Source organism: Fragaria vesca, linkage group LG6 (assembly GCF_000184155.1).
Source record: "Fragaria vesca subsp. vesca linkage group LG6, FraVesHawaii_1.0, whole genome shotgun sequence".
NCBI classification, from domain to species: domain Eukaryota; kingdom Viridiplantae; phylum Streptophyta; class Magnoliopsida; order Rosales; family Rosaceae; genus Fragaria; species Fragaria vesca.
In genome coordinates, this window is record NC_020496.1 from 22,517,579 (window position 1) to 22,532,389 (window position 14,811).

Here is a 14,811-nt window from a genome sequence, read left to right on the forward strand (position 1 = left end):
TCAAACTGTGTACAAATTCGTGGCAGTGCTCCCCACTTGGCTAGCATCATCCTGCCCAGCCTATTCAAGCAAAAGATAGACTCTTACTTTTCTAACTTAACAACATGATTTGAGTAAATCAACAGTTAAAATACAAGAATAGAGGTCCTTACATGAATTGTGAAGACTATAGTTTCCTTGCTATCCAGAAAGCCCTTCCATTGTTTGCCAATACTCACCTGTACAAGAAAGACGATATGATACATCTTGTAAATGTAATTGAAAATGCATCTCAGAATTGTGATTAATGATAATTTATGGTGCCCATATTAATTTTCTGATTAAGAGCCTGGTTGACTGACCCCAGTAAAAGTAACAAAAGACAATCCATACACATATCTGCAAAAATGGGAAAATAGAATGCAAATCTGCAATTACCATATCTAGTTGCTGATTTCACAGTAGTTTTTGGGATCCTATATTTATACATTAGTTGATCAATACTCTGTTTGTGCAACAAATGAAAGGGATTATATGTGATTCACATAGGAGTATCTCATCATTTGTAATAAGGAAATAGTTGAGAGGCAATAGCTAATAGGTAATTGGTTAGACGAATTCACTTTGATTCTATATCTGTTGTCACACTTTATGGTTAGACACGAAGATGAAGAAGAGAATAGGCAATTGATTGACTCCGGTCGGCAGTAAGCCTTCATGTAACATGATATAAAATCTCCGGATGGTCCTTGACAGGCAACATGTACAGTAGATATATTTTAAGAGCAGCCTAACATATACATTAAGTAGGACATAGCAATTACCTGAGCAGCCTCATTTGTAGCATTTTTGGTCCAAAGAGCAATGCTTTCTTGCCCATTCCTGACATTCACAACTGCTCCACAAATTTCATCTCGATGTTTAAACTCTTCCTTGACTAGTGCTTGCAACTAGTATGTACCAGTACATACAGACAATCAGAGAACACATAGAAACTAAAACTAACTCAGGATAACATCTGAAGTTTAGATCATACCATATCCATCCAAGAACGATCCGATTCCCCATTAGAAAATGTCATAGTCCATTTCCCTCCAGTAGCACAAACAGGATCCTCCCACTTTGGCTCAATATTTTCTTTGAAGAGGTAAAAGTCGTAACCAGGAGTCAGCTTGCTTGGATGGTGCATGTTGTTGTACATGCTGAAAGAGAAGTACAGTTTAAGTGATTATGAAGAAAACATGAGCAAACGCGCACAAGGTAGAATCACTGGCAGTTAATATGAGATATGCAGTTCCATGAAAACAGGGAGTTAATAAGCCACAAATTTCAATTGACTAGAAAGAACTGGAATATGATGTACTTAACACATGACAAATCTAAATAACGATTGATGGGAACACCCTCCTGAATTCCACATAAACATAAAAGATATGACAAGTTTGTTACCACGCACTATGGATGCTCTGAAATGCAACAAGACATAAAAGGAAAAGCATAGGCTCAGTTATATCCATGTTACCCAGTAATTATGCGGAGAACTTAGTTAGCATTGTAAGAGGCTGTAAGAAACACTAGAACTCAAACTTTATACTCAATCGAAAGCAAATCCGTAAATCACATTTCAGTATCACCTTAACCTCAACCTTTGGACATTGCCCTCATCAATCCAGCATATTTTAGTTCTATAAGGACACTAAGAAAGTGTCAGCAAACAATACAAACCAATACCTAAAACCCCAAATCCAACAGAAAATTCTTCAAACACAGACCCCAAACCCCAAACCCCAACTCAACCTGCTTCAAACACAATGTTCAAAACCACCCACAATTTATTACCCATTTCCAAAATTCCAGTTATTAGAAAGTAAAAACCCAAAAAAAAAAAAATACCATTCAGAGATTGATAAATGAAAACACAATTCAAAAGGAAACACAGACCTCTTAAAGCCCGAAACCTCGACAAGAGAATATGAACGGCCAGGCATAGCAGAGCACAGAAGAGAGAGTACCTGCACCGGCCCAACGAGGAGCCGACCTCCGTCCATGTTGGCATCCCCCACAGCTTCTGGAGGTGACGATGGCTGGAACCTCAGGAAGGATGATGTAAGGAAACCCAAATAGCTCATAAGCTATCGTCGTCGCCACCTTGTAAGGAATTGTGGGATCTCTCCTCAACAAGGCCGCAACCTCCTCCTTCACCCACTCAGCTGAACCCCGGAGGGTGGAAAAGCTTGCCATGCTGAAGTGGGGTGATTTTGGCTGTGGAGGACCTCAGTTGGGTAATGGGTACTGATTATAAACCCTTGCCAGCTGCTCCGTCGTGTATACTGGCTCCGACTTGGAGTGGAGTGATCGTACGGTCTTGGCTTGTCATTACATGACCATGCATGGTCATGACCCGCATGCATATGCTTTTTCTTTTTGTTTGTCCTATTGTGAAATATATGTGAAAAATAAGAAATATTATAATATACTGTATGGTATAGCATGCCTCACAAAATGTGTGGCTGTCATTGATTGAAGAAGCAACTAAATGACTCATGAGCGCCTCATAAAATGTGTGACTATCATTGATTGAAGAAACAACTAAATAACTATGTGCCATACAATTAGACATATTTATAATAAATACGTCATACTATATGCTATGATCGATAGACAAACCCAAAAATGATGAAAGGTCGAGCTTTTACTGTTGTAGTTCCTTTGCTCCCACGTGTACAACCGAAACATCCATGAAAGGGCTTTGGATTTATTAAAGCATTTTGGCTAGTTTATAAATTTGGTATTTGTTGATTTTGTCTAGATGTTTAAGGTAAAACTTGTTCATACAGGACTTGTAGATTTTTGTAGTTGAGATATACGTACAACTGTGATCTAAAGTTTCAAAAAATAAAATAAAAAATACCACTGTGATCCCTATATTTATTCCTAGCTTGTTAATTCTATCTATCCCTAATACAATCGGGAGTACTGTGATTTTATTCTACCCTGGATAAGGTTTAAACAAATCCTTTATTTTTATTTTTTAGCTAGGTAGAGCAAAGTGCTCTCTCACCTCAAATTTATTAATAAAAAAAAAGATTATAAATAAGTTGGAAGCCAATACCCTAAAACACCAAACAATAGAGACATCAAACTACATTATAAAACAAGTAAAACAAAATGGATCTATATTCCGAGAGGAGAACGATTTGATTGCTTATTCTACTTGCATTGGTAAATGGGTCTATATCTTATTGGGATTGGGATTTGGGAATAGGTCTGATATAAGAAGTAGAATCAGATTGTTTACAAGGGGACGTCTGGAATGCTCCGGAGCGTCCGTGCTCCGCGTGTGTTTCCTGACGAAAGTAAAAAGTGAATAAACCCGTTTAACCCGTCGATTGGAACCACGCCGTTGCTAGGCGCGTCGTGCGTGGGTCTTGGTTTAAATTGTTTTTTTCGTTTGATAACTTTTAATCCTCAGATTCTGAGGACTTGGTAGTACGAAACACAGTTCTGGTCTGGGTATCTCTCCACCATCTGTCATCGTTCTTCGTTTTCTGGGTTGGATCCGGCGTTAGGCGGCGGCGTGTAGAGATCAGCTATAACTGGATCCTGTTCCGTTGTGCTGTTTTCGTATTTCTGGAAACGGGCCGTGTCGAAACCGTTGTGATCGATCTCCCATTCGAGCGTAAATCGATCTCCCATTCCAGAGTAAATCGATCTCCTATTCGAGCATAAAGGTACTACCTGTTGATATGAAACAAACTTGTATCATAGTTCATTCCTGTAATGATTTATAGATTGTTGGGTGCGAATAAAAGCACTTATTTTTTCGAATAAAATCAGCTAACGTGCGTTGTTTATGAAATCTGCAGAAAGAATATCTCATCTTATGGCCTCAAAGAGACGTCAATGTGATAGTACGACGAAGTCTGGAGAAGGCAAGATGTCGCGACCGCGGCGTGAAATCGAAAACGAACCATACGTCGGCTCAGGAAAGCGGAGGTAAGTTGATTAATTTTTTTTGTGCCCAGCTGATTAAGTAGCGGCACCTTTGAATGTGATTAAGGTTGAATAACTGAATGAGGGATATTGATAGGAACTAGAACTGCAATCATCGGATTGGATCATCTGATTTGAAGGTAGATTGAATAATCAATTGTTATGTTTAGTATGAAACGTCCCTGTTAGTTTCATTTAAATGGAATGTGTTAATAAATCACTGCATATTGTTACGCAGAGCGGAGAATTCCCGGTGGTTGGTAAGGAGGTGGAAACTGTGAACAATTCCGGTGGCAGTGAATCTTCAATTGTCACAGGATGTGACCCGAAAGAGTTCAAACGGGTTGTTTCACGAATTTCCAATGAGAGAATTATTCTTATTATTGAAATGGGTTTTGGACCGGTTCACAACTTCCGATGCGGTAAGCTGAACCTATCACTATGCGAAATGCTGTTGAATAATTTTGATGTGAAGAACCAGACGATTGAGATACATGGACGGCACATGTCTATTACTGAAAAAGACTTTGATCGTTTTTTGGGGCTGAGGTGCCGCGGCACGGAAGTTGACATTGAACACGTAAGTGGTGGTCGTGATGCCGTGGATTTGAAAGAGCGTTTGTGTGGGGATGAAACAAATATTAATTTGAAGACTTTGAAGAAGATGGTAGTTTTCACAGAAGACGATGAATTGTTTATGGTGAGTTTTGTGTTGTTTGCTCTGTCAACTATGTTCTGCCCTTCTACACCTGGCTATGTTGATCCAAGGTTTTTGATACCGTTGAGGAACCCTCGTGCCATAAGGTCCTATAATTGGGGTCGGTTTGCCTATACGAAGTTGGCTGAGGGAGTTACTTTGTATCAGAGTGGAAATCACAGTCCTACTATGGGGTGCCTAGTTTTCCTGCAGGTTTTCTACCTTAGTGTGTTGGGGGAGGGGATGCTTATTGTTTCGAGGTGCGTTCTTCCGGTCATGGCATGGGGGGTGAAGGAGTCTAACAGGGTGTTTGAAAGGGTGAAGCAGTTAGGGGGTTTTAATGCTACACAAGGTGTATGGGTTACAAAGAGATGCAAATTTCGGAGAAAGCGTGTATTCCGATTCGCGAGACAAGAGCACCGGATTGAAAACCAACTTGTTTGATGACATTGGTGATTTGAAGAAGGAGCTGGCTGCTGTTGAAGATGAAATTGGTTCTCTGGAATCAACTTTTTATAGCTTGGGTCCGGATATTGCAAACCTGAGAAGGGTAGTGACAGCTTTACACAAGGTGATTGTTACGCGGGAACCTGAATCCCCGAGTTTTCCTGTTAGTCTTGTGAAGGAAGTGCACCATGTTAGCGCGATGGAGCCGCAAGGCATTAACCAGTTGGACAGGAAAGAATGTCCTCCGAAGGTAGGATACCGCGTTGTTAACGTAGTTGTACTACCTGTTGGTTGTCATTTGTGTTTGTGAAATATATTTTTTTATACTCCCTTACGTCTATGTGGTTACAGGATTTGACGAGGTGTGTGTACCGTAATGAGCCATCTGAGAAAACAACCGAAGAAGTAATGGCGCAAATGAGGGCAGGGAATGACATCAGTTTGCATAAGAAACCGATGAGGATGATGCTTGGCAACATAGCCAATATATCCCGTAGAGAAGAAAAATTGCTGAATTATTTATTCTGCAATAAAGGAGTTGTTGAGGATATCGTTGGAAGGTATTTCCGTAGAGACTGTGTATTTTTTATATACTGGTATTGAGGTGTGTATTTTTGTATACACTATGGTATTTAGGTGTGTAGATTTTTATATACTATTGTATTGAGGGGTTAATTTTTTGGGGTAGTACTTGATATTTATAATTATTTATATAAAATTGAGCACGTGAGTATTGAATTTTTGATTGTGTGTTTGGATTTAGGTGTGGGTTTTGGGTTTTTTTAGGAGTAAAGATTGTGTGTTTGGATGTTTTTGATCAAGTGGATACTGAATTGTTTGTTCTAGAGTTACAATTACTTGTGAGTTTAGTCTTTGAAGAAACATTGTAGCTTTTGAATTTGGGATTGTTATGATGAATGTTTCTAGTGTGTTACATTCGTTCTTATGTTTTGTGGATAGGGAGGCTGTTTGCTGATTACCAATTCGGATTGGTAATCATAGTTGGAATGAAAGGTGAATACTTTGTCCTGGTTACTGATGTGGTTTCTAGAGTGACAGTGACAGTTGGTTCTGTATTTTCATTGCTTTTGTGTTCATTCTGTGAAGAAAGATAGAAAGTTTGGATTTTTTTATCATGGAATGGTTTGGATCTGTTTAGTTATGGACTAAGTTTTGTTGCTTTTTACTTGTGTTGGAAATGCTTGTGTTTAGTCGAGCACCAACTGCATAGTTTGGTAAATTTGTTAGTTTAAACTTTGTTTGATTTTTATTAAGTATCAGTGAGAGGGTGAGGTAGTTGCTGGGTTTTAGTCGCAAGTGTCATGCAGCGTTAGAGAGACTAAACTTGGTAAAGATTTCAAGGTTATTCAGTTAGTCTAATGTAGTATGAGAATGGTTTCAATTTTGGTGAAACTTAAAGAGACTGATAGATTTACATCATATGATGGCTTCAGTGTGTGTATTTATCTTTTGTGCACAAAACAGAGAATCAAAGCTTCTTTTTGTGGTGTTGTAAAGTTCATATGGACATCTGTAGTCATGTATGTATGTTTTTGATTCTTGGTTTTTTTTTTTTTTTTTTAAGTAGAACTGTACAGCTTTGGACTAGTTTTTACAGAATAGATAAGACTGAGTTTCTAGTTTATGATAGATTTTGATGTTCTGAAGCACTTATTATTATGGCGTGATATGAGTTTAAGTAAAACATTTGTTTTTGTTTTATAGTGTACTTTGGCTGTATCATTATAGACCTGATATATCGTTTGTCTGTTTTTGTAACCATTTTACTGTAGAGGCATATAATTGATTTAGCCGGTCTATGCACCCAAAACCAGCGTCTGTTTGATTAATGGTGTTTTGTTTCACCCCTATGTTTGTAACAGCGACGAAGTTGGGCGATACAGGGAGGCAAGTGTATCTCGTTGCCACATCAAGTGTCTAACTCCTAAACGGTGTATAAGTAGTGAGGTATGACAATTTTAGATTGCATTATTATGCAGGATGTGTTTGTTTAGGAAGGATGAGTGGGTTAGAGTGTAATAACTGCATATGTTGAATTGACATTGAATTATTTTATTGCCAGGTAATAAACCTAATGGGTGCATACTGTTTTGCAAAATCAACTGACTGCTGGTTTGTCCCTACGTATTTTTCTGTAAGTAGAGAGGCTTTGTTTGAAGGGTTAGTACTTATGATTTGTGTAGACGGGGGTGTATAATAACGTGTACCTGCGTTTGTTATTTTAGGAACGTGCAAAGGAGGGGGCCTGTCATCCGGTCCAGGAAGCCCACCTATCAGCAACCATTACCTTATGCGGGCTACGCAAATTTAATGGCCGAATTGAGGGAAGCGAAAGGGTGAATATAATTCTTTGACCTTTTTGTAGATAGTCTGTTGTCATGTCATACATGGACTGACTGAATACCTAATTATATGGATACAGATATTTATACCGATTATGGACGACCTTTGTCAACACTGGTTTCTTGCCGTTGTAAGGTTTGTGGGTGACTGTGAGATATGGGACAGCAAACCTATTCTGGCATCGCAGCAGCGTCGCAAGGACTACGTTGAATCCGCTGTAAGTTTAAAAACGTCAAAACCCTGTTTTTATGAGATGGAGGTTGAAATATGAAGTCACTCTTTCATAACTAGGCATAAATTTATGTTTCCATGACATATTGTATTAACGCCGTCGGTTTCCTTTGCTTTGTTGTGCAGGTCAATCTCCTCCTGTCCGTTTTTGCCTCCGAACTTAAACAGTCCCCGTGGGTCTGTTCGGAAGCGGCTTCATTCACCTATTTCTACCCAGCCATATGCACAACTGAGGTTAACGACTATGACTCTGGTGTATGCGTCATCAGGAATATGCAGTTCTACGGACAGCGTTGGTATGAAGGGGTTAGTTACCAAATCATTCTTTATGTTTGAAGCACATAGTAAAGCGTAATTGTCGTTGAATCTCTTATCTGACCAATTATCTGCATGCCTATATGTACTGTAGTACAATTCTGGTGATCAGAGAATGAGGATTGCCCTTGAAGTAGTCAACAGCCCCCTCAACGAATGTCGCGATGATGTCTGGGATTGTGTATACCTTGAGAAGAAAAATGCCAGCAATTTGCAGGAGCGTTCAGGATCTGAAACCCCTGATCCTCTACTTGACCGGGCCGGTATGAGGTTGAAGCCCCGTGTTCCTCGTAGATGAAGTTATCAGGTGTTGTGGTTGTATGAATATCTGAAATCGCCCAGAAATTTGTGTTGCGGGAATCCACTATCAAAACATCCCCGTATGCTTCGTAGTCCAATAGCGAAGTCTGATCCCTCCAAAACAAACTGGACAGCCTCCCCTCAGCATCTTTGGTGTACCTAGCGAAAAATAACGGATCCTCCTGCCCTTTTAACCGCATCCAGTTCAAGGCAGCTTCAGCATCACCATGTTGTTTATTAATTTTTTTATCCGCATCCAACCTGTTATACAAATCTTTCAGCAAGAAACCCACAAACTCCGCCCCCCCTGATTGCTTTAGTAGATAGTCATAAGCTGCGCTTGTGGAAACTTGTGCTTCTCTCAGCGCTTGCACTTCATATATGTCTTGAATCAGAACATGCCTATTGGAACGCAGTAAATACCGCTCTGAGACTTGTGCAAGCTCATGGTTGTGGTCTGTAACAAATTTGGATACATGATATAATCCGGACTTCTTATTCAGCTTCACCCATAACACCGCTTTGCATCCGCTTCTGCTGTATTTTATTTCCCGAAAAACACCCTTCTTCTTCCCCTTACACTTGTCACTGAAAGCGTTACGCTTTCTCTTCCCTCCTTCCTCAGATTCAAAAGGAGGTTGCTTATTATTTCTTAACTGTTTGGAATACCCCTGTTTAGAACAGGTCCAGCTCCTTCTAACAACCACCTCAACACCATCCACTACTACCTTTTCCATCTTATTCTTCCTTATGCTAAACCCCATAATAAATCCATAATACGAGTAGAATTGCTCGGCTTCATCCAGGTTTCTAAAAGATATATCTTCAATGTCTTCTAACTTAAGTGTCTTCATGTTCTTCCCCTCCAAATGTAAAAACCAATCCGTCTCAAATACACCTCTTAAACCAGCTACTTTTACTCCCTCTTCCAAATAATCAACACACTTATTCGAATCCATCCGAATTTTATCCTCCACACACTTACCGCTGTCCCCCTTTTCAATATTGCTTTTTGCCTCCTCTTTGTAGTCATCACAGTCTTCCGCAACATTCACAATATCACTATCTTCTCTGTCTGAATCCGTCTGCTGGTAATAATTCTTCTCGCTGAACCGGAGACCACCGTCATCAATTTCCGGGTCAATATTCATCCTCTACTTCAATTCAGTATAAAAAAAACGAAGCAATGATTCAAATAATTGTTACAATCTGCAGAAATTTACAACAGTAACATGTCAGAAAATTGTAAGGCATTTACGCTTACAATAATAATGGTAATGGTCACATTCTGCGTATAGGAACATGATTGCAACAAAGTTTGATTCAACTTTGAAGGCAAACCAGCCATGACTATCTCATGGAAGACCACAGACAATAAGTATGGCAGCTAGTACAAATAAAGGACGATGTTTTCAGCCTCCCTTTTTTTTCTGGCCTTGAATATGTTAACGTGGAATGTCTATTACTAGTACAAAATGAAAAAGTAACTATAACTTTTTTCACTACCATAATTAAGCAAGCTAACCATTCAGTTGTTCATACTCATGTCGATTGTCATGGGATGTCAATGGAAGGTCTAATTTTAAATTCTAATTAGGTAGAGATTGTATCATTCTCAATAATGCCAAAGAATGTATTTCTAGTTTCTGCATTTTGCTGCAAGACATATCCGGTATGTAAATATGATGCTTACCACAATTGTAGTGGGATCATAACTTGCAATCGTGACAATCACAAAATTGAATTTTAGGTGGAGCCTAGTACAGGGTATTAGAATAGTAACCTCGGTTGCTATACTTAACAACCAATACAATGACAGCCATATAATGTAAGGGACATGCAACTCTCACATTGCTTATCGAACTGTTCAAAACAAAATAGTTGAGCTCAAAGGAAAAGGAATCACCTTCTCTGTAATCTTTCTGAGCTACTTTATCATTCTCAGGATCCTCCCCGGTTGAAGACAACTGATGATAATAATTCTCCATCAATCCCATCCATCTTCATGTCATCTACCCAAACAACACGGTCCCGTAAGCATTACAGACATTAAAGCACTACGTTTAACAACACAGCAGTACTTCAATTTGAATTCAATATAAACCATAACAATCAGATATAGATATTTCTAAACAGAAACCCAGTTCCAGTAGTTTACAATTCAGCAAATTGCATTATGGATAGACGATTTCAATAACACTTTCATAATAATCACTGACCTTCAACAAAGCGGGTACGAGAAATCCAATCAACTATTATCCATGAGTTTCAGAATCCAGCTGACTTTCGTCTCCCGGAATGACCATCTGGATCGACAATATTCAGAGGACTCGCGGCCAATTTCTATTCCTCACTCTCACTCGTTGTATAACCGTCCGCTCTTAAGGATGATGTCTTCAATAAATACGATTTGGCGCTACAGTGATTCCCATCACAAACCTTCATCAACACAACACACCTGCGATCTATAGATCTCCATAGATAAACCAGTCCCGTCGATCTTCTGTTTTTCCTTTTCCAATTCTCCATCTGTTTGTGGCTGCTAATATAGTGCTCCCAATTGAAGCTTCTTCCACACAACTCGACGCTGTTCCCCAAATTCGCCTCTGAATTGCTCTTCAAAAACTTACCAACGATGTGCACATCACGCGCTCAAAAACCCGAGGAAGACTAACGGTGGACTCACGCCTGTTTTTTGCAGGCGCCAGTGAACGAGCGACACGTAAGGTGGACAAACGCGGAGCACGGACGCTCCGGAGCATTCCAGAAGCATAGCTAAGTTTGATTCATTCATGCAACAGCTGAGAGAGTAAGTGAGTTTCAATACCTCTTAAAACATTGTGTCGAAGACGTAGGCGAAGAAAGGTCTTTAGTGTCAATCCTTAACAAGGATTATATATCCACACATATATTTGTTTTCACTTCTCTATCTGCACCCATAAAAAGGATTTCGACTTCTTCTTAACAAGATCAATATGGAGAAGCAAACTGCAGTATTCGTAGATCACTATAGGGTTCTTGGTTTGCCATCTGGCAAGGAAGGCAGCAAGCTTGAAGATGAACAGATTAAAAAGGCGTACAGAGCAAAGGTTTTGCAGTTACAGCTAAACGATCTCTCCTCCAAGGCCAAGTTCCAAAGGCTCAAGTCCTCCTATGCCATACTCATGGATCCAAAATCCCGGAAACAGTTTGACGACACTTGTCCAAGAGAACTTGTTCTCACCAAGGACCAACAGAACATATTGCTTGGGTTATGTTACCTTGTCTTTGTTGCTTCCCCGGCGACGGCTTTTCCGGCTGCGAGAACCAAACTCGCTAGTGTAGCCACAATACTTTGTTATCACCTTGCTTTTAGAAGAACTCCGAGTCAGGCTAGCACCAATAATCAAGAGCCAAAATCACAGGAAGGCAGTTATATGAGATCAGCCTTTAAATCTTTCTTAGATGGGTTTCTTGAACAATCTTTATTAGATGGGTTTCTTGAACAACTAAGGACATATGAAGCCTTTGATTATGACTTTTGTTACTTGTGACATATAGATGATCTGCTACTCCGCAATCCTACGATTGACTTTCAAGGTTTGATCACAGCTGGATCAATAGTCATTTGATTTCTCTGTGCATTGTTGAATAATATAAATGGATGTTTCTGTTAGTAGGGCTGGGCTCGGGCCCAAATCGACACCAAATTTTCAAGGACCAGGCCCGGATCGGGCACACTTTCTTCGGGCCCATTTTTGGTCTTAGAACTTTTGGGAACCGGCAAAAACCGGGCTGGTCAGACCAACTTGTGCTTTTGCTATAAATTGTACCAACTTTTAATATATTATGTTGATATGTTCTCCATTCACATATTAAAACATATCTTTCTCTTTCCCTTCTTCTCTCGATGTCTCTCGAGTCTTTTTGCTTTCTTTTCTCCTCTCCCCAAATCTTCAATCGGCCAGTACAAACGCCACTCTAGCTCCCCAAATCCCAATCCGATTACTCAACCGCTGAATCCAATTATTCAAGGTTGATAGTGACGAGACTAAGTCTCCTATGTTGCACGGACACTTCATACCTTTGGAGTGTTGGAGTGTCCGACACGTCCGACATGGCGACACGCATCCGACATGTCACATCATCAATTTTTAATATATATATATATATATATATTTCAAATTAAAAAAAGGTTTAGATAAATTATAGAATGATTGAAATTTTTTTGTCTATTAAGTGTTAGAGGGTTGTTGTGTTACTAAGTTGATGCCTAATTTTTTTTACAACTTATATTGAAACTAGCCATTTGATTCTCTTTAATGACTTGTATTTGATTATCTTTAATGTTATTTTAATATATTTATGCAAAGGAAAATACTAGAGACACCAAAATTTTATACCAAATATTAATACCAAATGATGTGGCACTTGTCATGTCATCAATTTTTTCTACTAAAGGTTGATGATATGGAAATAACACATTTTTTTATATCTTGAAATTAATCTATGATAAAAATAGTCATAAGAATATATAAAAACATAAATTTCTTCTTCAATCAAAGAAAAAAACCCTAACTATCTTTTACCTTGAGCAGTTGGCAACAACACCATTTGATTTCTTGCGATGGGAGCCAAAAAAAAGAATACTAAACTTTCATTCTCAGTTTAATAGATGAATCAACCAAAGGTTGTTTTCTCCCATCATATATACTCTCCTTTCTTTTCACAGTTTATTCTTCTAAATTTTGAAAACTAAGGGATTGATTCAATCAAACAAAGCAAGATTCATCTTGGATGGTGCACGTAGGCTTTGAATGGAAATCAAACTATCAAAGGTTCTTTTATGGATATAAATCATCTAATTATGTTCTTCCCTTTCTTGTTGTTTTTTTTTCTAATATAAAAATTGTTCTTTCAAATTAGTCAAAAACTCATAATCCATGTCACTATTGATAAATAAAAAAAGGTGAGTTGGCTTCCGCCACATCATTTGGGATTCATATTTTGTAAAATATTTTGGTGTGTGTATTGAATTTAGACAAAAAAGAAAGAAAAAAGAAAAACTTTCAGTTTACCCCTTAAATCTTTGGTGTCAAAATTAGTTTAGTTATGCAACTTTTTTTTTTAAATCAGTTCGCCCCTTCAAGTTTCGTAAACACATCAGTCGGTCTAATTTTCAAATTCCTCTCGAAATGTGACGTCACTGAAGCCGTTGGAACTGAAAAGGGGACCTATAATTCAGCTTTATCCCTTCATTTTCAACAAAATGTTTGAAATTCCCTCATTGTTTTTTGGATTAAATTTAGTTTATTCCTTCAAACTTTAGGGCTAAAATCAGTTTGGTCCATGAATTTTTTTTTTAATCATGATGGTCCTTAAACTTCTAAAACGCATCACTTTAGTCTAGAATTTAAAATTGACTCGAAATGTGAAGTCACATGCTAGGTTGCCCTCGACACAAAAGGCCCACTTTACCAGATTTTGGACCTAAAAAACATAAATGTCAAAAATACCCTTTCTGTTTGGGTTTTTGCTCCACACATGCACCCTTCATTCAACCTTCTACCTCTTCGATAAAAATAAAAAATACCTTATGTTTTGTTCTTCTTCCTAATGTTTAAGCTCAGGTCAGATTCGATCATGATGTAGAGATGTTATGCCGCCGGCGTGAATCTCCTCCACCACCATACTGTTCTCAGCCTGAAAATCTGAATATGCTTCTTTGGCTTGTTAAAAAATTCTTAAGAACCCCAAATTGCTTCTTCGCTGCCCTTATCAAAACCCAACCTAGAGAGAAACTCACCTAATCAGATCTCAAAAGAAAATTTGTTGGGTTTGGTGGGTTTGAGGTGCAAGGACGTGTCTAGAGGCCTTGTCAGAGGAGGAGAGACTGAGATGAGAGTGGAAGTGTGGGAAGATAACAGTGACTCAGGTCAATTTGAGGCATACCGTCGCAAGCCGGAGCAGCTTTGAGACAAGGATTTAGGCTAGAGAGTTAGGAGATGACTGAATCGTTGGAGGTCAGAAGAAGATCGGAGCGAAATCAAAAGCAGGTTCGCTCTGGATTTCGCGATTTGAGGAGGTTTTTCGACATGTCTAGCTAGGGGCCTGATAAAAAAAATTGTAGTTTTTTAGAGACGACGCGGTTCAGACGTCAGACTTGTCACTTAAACAAATCTCAATCAGATAAAACCTTTATAATTATTTAGTTATTTATTTTATTTTATGAGTTTATGGGTTTAATGTCTATAATACCCTTTAAAATGCTTTAAAACTGAAAAGTGGACTCTTGTGTCGAGACCAACTCAACATGTGACATCACATTTATAGTCGATTCAAAATTTTAGACTAAAATTGTCACATCCCGACCCTTATATTTTTACCTTATTTACTAGCGTGATTATAATAAGAATTTTACCGTCTCCGTCATTGAGTAAATAGTTTAATTGGTCCCTAGAGGGGTTTCGGGGACGATTATGTGCGGAGGATTATTAGTATGAAAG

At 38.7% G+C, this 14,811-nt stretch overlaps 2 protein-coding genes across 2 annotated transcripts; one reads left to right on the forward strand and one right to left on the reverse strand.

The window, feature by feature from the left end:
* Positions 1–2,220, reverse strand: LOC101308204 (eukaryotic translation initiation factor 4E-1-like). Its single transcript, XM_004305625.1, has 5 exons — positions 2,018–2,220; positions 1,016–1,181; positions 804–929; positions 153–218; positions 1–51 (listed from the first exon to the last, which is right to left on the reverse strand). The coding sequence occupies exons 1-5, from the start codon at positions 2,218–2,220 to the stop codon at positions 1–3; spliced, it is 612 nt and encodes a 203-aa protein (XP_004305673.1).
* Positions 2,221–4,171: 1,951 nt separating this feature from the next.
* LOC101308491 lies at positions 4,172–8,637 on the forward strand. Its single transcript, XM_004305626.1, has 9 exons — positions 4,172–4,929; positions 5,039–5,366; positions 5,468–5,676; positions 7,000–7,084; positions 7,200–7,271; positions 7,363–7,473; positions 7,560–7,697; positions 7,838–8,017; positions 8,121–8,637. The coding sequence occupies exons 1-9, from the start codon at positions 4,172–4,174 to the stop codon at positions 8,322–8,324; spliced, it is 2,085 nt and encodes a 694-aa protein (XP_004305674.1). The 3' UTR covers positions 8,325–8,637.
* Positions 8,638–14,811: the final 6,174 nt, after the last annotated feature.